General features: G+C 34.5%; 1 protein-coding gene across 1 annotated transcript; it reads left to right on the plus strand.

Moving 5' to 3' along the window:
• Positions 1 to 217: 217 nt before the first annotated feature.
• On the plus strand, positions 218 to 9,891 carry nlrp12l (NLR family pyrin domain containing 12-like). The gene is made up of 13 exons (XM_084429228.1): positions 218 to 295; positions 2,616 to 2,730; positions 2,822 to 2,923; positions 3,067 to 4,860; positions 4,942 to 5,115; positions 6,189 to 6,362; positions 6,466 to 6,639; positions 7,183 to 7,356; positions 7,426 to 7,599; positions 8,534 to 8,707; positions 9,119 to 9,292; positions 9,406 to 9,579; positions 9,754 to 9,891. The coding sequence occupies exons 2-13, from the start codon at positions 2,687 to 2,689 to the stop codon at positions 9,761 to 9,763; spliced, it is 3,342 nt and encodes a 1,113-aa protein (XP_084285354.1). The 5' UTR covers positions 218 to 295; positions 2,616 to 2,686; the 3' UTR covers positions 9,764 to 9,891.
• Positions 9,892 to 9,956: the final 65 nt, after the last annotated feature.

Raw genomic sequence — 9,956 nt, forward strand, 5'->3', positions numbered from 1 at the left:
TAATAAATATATATTTAAAAAATCATGGTACACAAGAGTTATAGTTGAATGTTTCTGTGTTTTTTTTTGTTTTTTTTTACATCGTTTTTGTAAACATTTTAGTGGAAAACGCTATTATATAATTTGAAAGAAAGAAGAGACCAACAGTGCAAGTACTTCAACCATTATGATCTAAACCAGAACCCGCCCATTTATGACCATGTGATCATTGACTGACAGGAGTGAAATCACTGAAGCGAAAGTACTAGTATACTGTAAGCGGACATTTGGACATGGGCTACACACCGGCTTGTTCGTAAGTACACATAGTTTCTTACAAATACGTAAATTAGACTTTAACGTTTAAAAGGTAGCCTATATTTCAACTTTACAATCGATAAAGGTTGACAGTTAGCTTTTTATAATAAACTGTCATTAGCCTACAGTGGATTACTACATGCTTGAATGCTTTTTAAATCCTAGTAGACTACTTGTCTACTTTCATCTTAAATTTCTGGCTTTTTTGTATAATTAGATGACTTTGTTTAGTAGGCTAATAGTGTTTCTAACCTACTAGAAATGTTCAATTTATCTCTCATTAAGTCTCTTTTATAATAGCCTATGTCTTTTACTCAGTCCAGACACCATAGCCTACCATAAGCATCACTATATAGAGTAGTAGTAGTAGTAGTAATAATACAAATAATAATAATAACACCTTATTAAAAATGCACAATATTAGAAGGCAAAAGTTCTTTAATTATACTCACAATGGCAAAAGGAATGACTAAAAATGACTTTTTACTTTAACTGGGCATGTGATTCAGTGTTTACTGGTGTTGTCATCGTTTTTAACTTAAATTACACAGTGGCATATTTCTTAGCAAAACTCATACAAGGAAATAGATCAAGCCAAAGAAATTTGAGGGTAATTTGAGACCAACAGGATGTAACACTCTACTTTTTGTCAATGTCATTTTATGAGTAGCCTAGTTCAAAAGTATGATGCAACAATGCTTTTTTTAAGCACTGGTGATGATTTTTGCATGTGATGTCCTCCAAATCACATGGCATCAAGTGTACATGCATATGTATATATATATATATATATATATATATATATATATATATATATATATATATATATATATATATATACAGTACCAGTCAAAAGTTTGAAAGTATTAGTTTACAAAATGTTTTTGAAAGAAGTCTCTTATGCTCATCAAGCCTGCAGTTAAACAAACAAACAAAAAAAAAAACAGTAATATTATGAAATATTATTACAATTTTAAATAATGGTTCTCTTTTTTAATATATTTTAAAATGTAATTTATTTTTGTGATGCAAAGCTGAATTTTCATCAGCAAGTACTCCAGTCTTTGGTGTCTTATGATCCTTCAGAAATCATTCTAATATGATGATTTGATACTCAGTTATTATCAATGATGGAAACAGTTGTCCTGTTTAATATATTTTTTTGGAATACTTTTTTCAGGATTCATTGATGAGTAAAACGTTAACAGCATTTATTCATAAAAACAGCATTTATTCAAAATAAAAACATTTCTAACAATATAAATCGTTACCATCACCTTTTATCAATTTAACGCATCCTTGTTGAATTAAAGTACTAATTTCTAAAAAAAAAAAAAAGTTATTGTTCCCAAACTTTTGAACGGTAGTGTATATTGTTACAAAAGATTTCTATTCTAAATAAATACAGTTCTTTTTAACTTTTTATTCATCAAATAATCCTGAAAAAAAGTATCTCAGGTTATAAAAAAAATATTAAGCAGCACAACTGTTTCCAACATTGATCATAAATCAGCATATTAGAATGATTTCTGAAGGATCATAAGACACCAAAGACTGGAGTACTTGCTGATGAAAATTCAGCTTTGCATCACAAAAATAAATTACATTTTTGTAATTGGTAAAATTTTGTAAACTTTTGACTGGTACTGTATTTATATATATATCGTATATACACAGTATATGCTCAAGATTTTGAAATGTGCTTAAAAAGAATTAATAATACAATCTCAGCACTTATCAAACAACCTTATGTGTATGTACACAAAAGGCTATACTGTTGTGTGACATGAGGTTACTTGTAAAATGGTGCATACAATTTAGCCACAAAACAAAGAACCACTTCTTTCAAACAAAACCACACATGAATACGGAACTGCTTTCTCCAACTATACTTAAGGGTTCCTCATCCTTTTGCTGCATTTTGTAAATTGCAACATAAATGTTCACATTACACCATATCTAGATTAAGAGAAAGTCCTCTACATTTCTATATTATTTTGAACATACTTGATACTTAGATTTGATCAGAATTTCTTAATAAAAGTTCAAATGAGATATTAAAATAAGTGGTTGTGATATATAAACTTGCAACATTCTAGGTTTTTTTCTTATCTTTTTCCTCTCACTTTTGATCATATCATTCTTACATTTTGAAATTCTTGTTTGTAGTCCATATCATGCGTTTGTTCACCAATCATTCCCTGATTGTGTCCAGGCATGTCTTGTTTAATGCGTCTTATGTATTGATAGTTCTTAAAATTTCCATGTTTGGTCCATTTTCCCAGAAGAGAAAAATATTGTCACATATATTTTTTCAGATGTAAGCTGTTGAACCACTGGACATGAAGTTAACTGAAGAAAAAGTGTGGACCGGTGAACTGAATTTTTAATGAATCTGACGGATTTAAGCATTCCATATTCTGGGACTCCATGGTGAGAAAAATGTGGTAAAGTGTCTTTTTTTATCATGCATGAGATAAATGATTGAATAAACAGATTTCTACAAAAATTTCTCTCATTCAAGGATGGTTTTACGAAATCAGCCAAGCCATGTTTCTTTAAAAAGTACCAGTTCTATGCTGGATCCAATTGATCTGAAAAGGGTACCTCTCTATTCAGTACGAAGGTATGAAGGTCTTTGATTAATAAAAGTATTTAGTTGTTGTTTTTTGTTGTTGTTTTTTAAAATCTTACCGACCTCAAATTTTTGGACGGTAATGTTCTCTGCGTGAGAGCCCAGTCATTTCATTGTCAATATATTTTTTACAGGTATCACAAGAACAATATTCCTGACTCTACAGTACAGTCCAATTCAGCCATGGAGTGCCAACAAGACTATAAATCAAGACTGAAATTAAAATTTCAATGCATTCACAATGACATGTCCAAACAATCAGATCCCACATTCCTGAATGACATCTTCACAGAGCTTTACATCACTGAAGGGGAAAGTGAGAATGTCAACAAAGAACATGAAGTGAGACAGATTGAGATGGCGTTGAGGAGAAAAACCACAGTAGACATTCCAGTCAAATGCAATGACATTTTTAAACACTCAACTGAAAAGAACAGACCCATCAAATGTGTGCTGACTAAAGGAGTTGCAGGCATAGGGAAAACGGTCTCGGTGCAGAAATTCATACTGGACTGGGCCGAGAGCAAAGCTAATCAGGATATCGAGTTTGTGTACCCACTTCCGTTTCGAGAGCTGAACCTGATGAAAGCAAAACAGTTTAGCTTGATTGAGCTTCTCCAACACTTCAAAATGGAAACAGGCTTTGGAGATGGTCACAAAAAGCAAAAAGTTCTCTTTATCTTTGACGGTCTAGATGAATGCCGCTTTCCTTTGGATTTCCAGAACAACGCAAAGTTGAATAACCCAACTCTGCCTGCCTCTATTGACGTTTTGTTAACCAATCTCATCAATAACACGCTGCTTCCTGATGCCCTCCTGTGGATAACGTCTCGACCAGCAGCAGCCAGTCAAATCCCTCTTGGGTATATCGACCTGGTGACTGAAGTTCGAGGGTTTACTGACCCGCAAAAAGAAGAATACCTCAACAAGAAAATCAATGATGAACACCTCTCTGTCCGTATCATTGCACACTTAAAGTCGTCAAGAAGTCTGTACATCATGTGTCATATACCAGTCTTCTGTTGGCTCTCCGTTACGGTGCTAGAGAGAATGTTCAATGAAGCGGAAGATGGAGAAATTCCCAAGACTCTCACTCAAATGTACACACACTTTCTTCTGATGCAATCCAAAGCGAAAAACATGAGATACACTAAAGATTACAACCCAGGCCTGGAGGATGAAGACATGGTTTTAAAGCTGGGTAAACTAGCCTATCAACAGCTAAAAAGGGGCAATCTGATATTCTATGAGGAAGACCTGATGGCCTGTGGGATTGATGTGAAGGAAGCCGTGGTGTACTCAGGAGTTTGCTCACAGATCTTCAGGGAGGAGTCTGCAATAACTGAGAACAAAGTGTACTGTTTCATCCATCTGAGCATTCAGGAGTTTTTGGCAGCCATGTATGTGTATGTCATGTTTAAGGTCCATCACATCAACATTCTTGATCATGAAGTGCATCAAGAGGCCACCTTGTTTGAGTTGCATAAGTGTGCCATTGACAAGGCCCTACAGAGTGAGAATGGACACCTGGATCTTTTCCTCCGCTTCCTTCTCGGCCTTTCATTGGAGTCCAATCTGACCCTTTTGCAAGGCTTGCTCTCTCAATCTGGTAGCAGAGCCTGTCAGAGCATTGAGGAAACAGTTGAATATATCAAGAGGATGATAGAGGAGACGTCCTTGCCAGAAAAGTCCATAAATCTGTTCCACTGTCTCAATGAAGTGAATGAACTCTCTCTGGTCAAGGAGGTCCAGCGCTTCCTGACCTCTGGGCATTTTTCTAAACTCTCCCCTGCACAGTGGTCTGCCCTAGTTTTTGTGTTATTAACATCAGAAGAGAAGCTGGATGTGTTTGACTTGAAGAAGTACATCAGATCAGACGAAGGCCTTACCAGATTATTGCCAGTTGTCAAAGCTTCAGAATCAGCTCTGTGAGTTCATGTTTTGACGTTTTATATTTAAAAGTTATCCTAATAGTGTGAATAGTGTTATATCTACATTATATTTTCCAGACTGGATAATTGTGGACTTACTGTGAGATGCTGTAGAGCTCTTGCCTCCACTGTTGGTTCCAGCTCTTCGAATGTACGAGTGCTAGATCTGTGCAATAACTCCATTGGAGACAAGGGACTGGAGCTTCTGACAGCCGGACTGGAAAACACACTGTGCAATTTACAGGAACTGAGGTAAAGCTCTTGGCCATGTGTCTGTGTGTATATATATATATATAGATACACAGTATGTGTTTGTGTGTGTGTGTGTGTGTGTGTGTGTTTGTTAGAGTGTGTGTGAGTGTGTGTAAAGATACATTGTGTATACAGAAAAGCAAATACAGTAAAAAAAAGGTAACATTTAAAATTTTAAACCTGTTTTTCTGTTTTAATATATTTTAAAATGGGATGTATTCCTGTGATGGTGAAGCTGAATTTTCAGCCTCATTACTCCAGTCACATGATCCTTCAGAAATTATTCTAATATGCTGTTTTTTGGAAACCTTGATACATTTTTTTCAGGATTCTTTGATGAATAGAAAGTTCAAAAGAACAGATATATCTTTAAGATAATATAATATAAGACAGTATAAGATCTTTATATTGGTCAATTTAATGTGTCCTTGCTGAGTAAAAGTTCAAGAAAAAATTATTAATTAACATTAGTTTTGAATTACATTAGATTTAAATGTGATGTGAAAACATGAATCCTGTTTGATCCAAGATGATGATGATGATGATGATGATGATTGTTGTTATTACTACTATAATTGAGTATCGCATTTTAGACATAATATTGATAGTTCTTACACGGTGGTGCTTCGTTTCGGTACACAGCGTTTTTGAACGAATCATTTGATTGAGTGATTCAACGATTCACTCAGAACGAATCAGTTGGTTGAATTCTTTACAGACTTTCTCATAATGACAGTCACATGTTGCCACTTCAATGTAATCTGCATAAAGAGTGACTCCAAAAATCCCCACCACTAATGTACAGTACAGCCTGGAACACGCAAACACAGACAAGCAGAAATGTATTGTTAAATATTCTGTTTATTAAATATTTTGGATGATATAATAATGTTTTCAGCTGCCAGTAAGAGTTTACTCTCAGCTCTCAGAATAAATCTATTCTGGATGAATTCCAGTTTCCAAAATCAGTGCAGTGTCTAGGCCTATCAGAATAATTTAGTAATGTCCTCAAAACAATGATTTCATATTGTGCGCATTGATATTTAGTGCCACTTGTGTTACTGTTTCCTCAGGCTCTCATACTGCAGAATCACCACACTCGGCTGCTCGGTTCTGGAATCAGGTCTGCTCCCAAATCTCCCAAACCTTAGGGTGCTGGACCTGAGTGAAAACAGTCTGAGAGAAGCAGGAATTAAGATCTTGGCCAATTACCTGAAGCATCAGCACTGTAAACTTGAGATACTGAGGTAAACATCCTTCCTCACCCCACTTCAGTTGATTGGAAGGCATCAATACCAAATGTAGAATTTGTTTGGTCCTTCTGATCACATGTCATTGCATTATTCATAGGCTCAAGGATTGCAGAGTTACACCTGGAGGCATCTTTGCAATAGCCTCAGCTCTACAGTCCAACCCATCTCACTTAAGAGAGCTCGACCTGCACTGGAATAACCCAGGAGATGATGGAGTGGAGAAGCTTTCAGCTGTAACACAACATCCTCTTTCCCGACTTGAAACTCTTTGGTACTTTGTGTTAATGAAATGTTTTGTCATATACATATATACTTTTCAAAAGTTTGGGGTCGGTAAGTAATGAACACTTTTATTTAGCATTAAATTTATCAAAAATGACAAAAATAAATACATTTCATATAAATGCTTACTGTTCATCAAAGAATCCTGAAGTATATATATATATATATTTTTTTAAATATTAGCATGACTGTTTTCAACAATAATAATAATGATACATGTTTTTTGAGCAGTAAATCAGCATATTAGAATGATTTCTGAAGGATCATGTGACACTGAAGACTGGAGTAATGATGCTGAAAATTCAGAAATCACAGGAATAAATTACATTTTAAAATATATTAAAATTTGAATAATATTTCACAATATTACTGTCTTTACTGTATTTTTTGATCAAATAAATGCAGCCTTAGTGAGAATAAGAGACTTCTTTTAAAAATATTGTAATAATCTTCCCGACCCAAAATGTTTGAGCGGTGTGCTATTATCAATATTAATCTCTAATTCAAATGTCTATATTTTTTCCAAACTTAGGCTAAGTTACGGTTTGCTCACCGTGAAATCCTGTCAGTCTTTGGCTTCAGCTCTGAGGTCCGGCTTCTCAACCCTTAAAGCTTTAGACCTGAGCGGCAACGCAATATATGATGAAGCTGTTAAAATGCTCTCAAATGGACTTGGAAGCCCTCATTGTAAAATAGAGATTTTGAGGTAAGTGTTTCAAATCTCCACTTAAATCCTACACACAGCGAACACTTTAAGCAATTCTTGTGTTTTCAGGATGGCATTGTGTGAGATCACAGAGGTGGGTGTTGCTGATTTGGCCTCAGCCCTCGTTTCTAACCCGGGTCCTCTGAGAGAGCTGGACTTGAGACAGAACCACATAAAGGATTTTGGTGTATCAAGAATTGCTGAAGTAGTGAAGAACTCCAACTGTAGGCTGGAGACGTTACGGTGAGCAGAACCTAGAGACTTTTATTATAGTGCTTGCAAGGTAGATGTGCATATAATTTCAGTCTTGGAAATTACAAGTAATGTGCATTACATAATCAGATTCATTTTTTGATGTAACAAGTAATACATTACTTTATTAATTTACACATTCATATTTGAGTTAGTTTCTTAAAGTAATGCACATTACTTGTCAGTTTAATTAATTTGCATGTATGAACAGACACATTGTAAAAAGGTAACAAAACATTGCTTTCAACTTTTTTGGTGATAAACATATTTTCATATAAATTAAGCGGTCAGGCAATATTCTAAGTGGTCAGAACATAACAATATTCTAAGGCCCGGTTTCACAAACAGGGCTTAGATTAAGCCAGGATTAGGCCTTAGTTCAATTAGGACATTTAGGTAGCTTCTATAAACGTGCCTTAGAAAAAAAAATATTACTGGTGTACATTTTGAGACAAAACAATGGCAGAGACATATTTTTTAAGATATCAGTGAAAGTTGCTTTCAGTTAATACAGCTCAATAATGCATTTTAGTCTGGGACTAATCTTAAGCCTTGTCTATGAAACTGGGGGTAGATGTCTTTTTAAAATAAAATCAAGGAGTATGTTATGCATTGTTGAATGCATTTCTGCGTTAAACACATGCAAAAAAGAACTTCTCAATAAAAAAACACTTGAAAGGCCTGGAAGAGAACAAGCCTCAGCCATGTGAAAAACTTATAACGCATTACTTTCCATAAAAGTAATTAAAGGGTAATTACATTTTTTAAAGGGAGTCACACAATATTGTAACTGATTACTTTTAAAAGTAACTTTCCCCAACACTAGGTGTGCTTTTCTGATTATGAAGTTGGTCTTCTTTGTTTAGATCCTGAATTGTGACTGTTGAATTGTAAATGTTTTAACATTAAACGTCTTTCATAACAGTTTAGGAGACAGTGGGGTCACAAAGGAAGGTTGTGCTGTCCTCGCTGCTGCTCTAAACTCAAACCCCTCTCATCTGATGGAGCTGGACCTGAGCAATAATGAGCTCACAGACGCAGGGATGAGGCTCCTTTCTCCTGTCCTGAGGAATCACAGCAGCAACATTGTGAAATTAGAGTATGTTTTCCACAAATACTCTCAATAACATTCTAATATATCAGATAATAATTATGAAGATTTTTTTTTAAAGAACTGAATGTTTTTATTCAATTATAATGCATTATATTAATCAAAAGTGACAAAAAAAATAGTAAATAAAGAAACTTAAATAAATTAAATCAAATATAAATAAAAAAATCCTGAAAAAAATATGCAAATCAGCAAATTAGAACGATTTCTGGAGAATCATGTGACACGGAAGACTGGAAATTCAGCTTTGCCAACACATTAATAAATTACTATTATTATTTAAAAAAAATATTTAAACAGAAAACATTCAATTGTAATAATAAAAAACTTCTAAAAAAGTGAGATATAATGATTTTTTATAAATGATAAAAAACGTCTCTCTATCATTGTTTTCCCTAGTTTGAGCCAGTGTGGTTTAACTGTTGACTGCTGTGATTCACTGGCTGCAACTCTTGTAGAAAAATCCTCGAGTCTTAGAGATCTGAATTTGGGAGTAAATAATCTACAAGATCTGGGAATTACAATCCTTTGTTCTGGATTGGAAAATCCTCATTGTCAACTGGACACTTTGAGGTAACTCTACATCCAAAAGGTTTCTTTCATAGAAGAATATTGTATTTTACAGTTTTCTTTGATTAATGATTTATGCCTATAATATTGTTTACACTTAACTAATACTTCTATAGGTTATCCAACTGTGGGATCACAGGGGAAGGTTGCACTATTTTAGCCTCTGCGCTGAGACCCAAGCACTCACTTTTAAGAGAGCTGGACCTGAGTGAAAACAATCTCACAGATTCAGCCGTGAGGCCGCTATCTGTTCTACTGGACGATCCAGACAGTAAACTAGAGAAACTCATGTAAGCAGTTCCTTGTGAACCCGGAGGCTATTTGCAGCAGTTATGACTTTATGAACACCTGAAACAGCATAACAGCTACAGTGTGTCATACAAAATACTCAAACTATACATTTGCATTTGTTGAGCTTTGCTTGTGTGATGTTGAATGTAATAAACCTTTTTTTGTCTTTCCAGCTTGTATTAACTTCAGACCTGTGTGTATCACAGACCACAGAATACTGCCATAGCTCACCACTGATGACTGCACTTCTTATTATTAGTCATTTTTATGACATTTTCAGATGTATTATTTTTTAAATCCATTATTTATATTGTTCATATATATATATATAACACTATTATATGCTGGTATGAAATACTGAGCAGAAATTGGCATT

The sequence above is a fragment of the Rutilus rutilus genome (genome assembly GCF_951802725.1).
Source record: "Rutilus rutilus genome assembly, chromosome: 13".
NCBI classification, from domain to species: Eukaryota; Metazoa; Chordata; class Actinopteri; order Cypriniformes; family Leuciscidae; genus Rutilus; species Rutilus rutilus.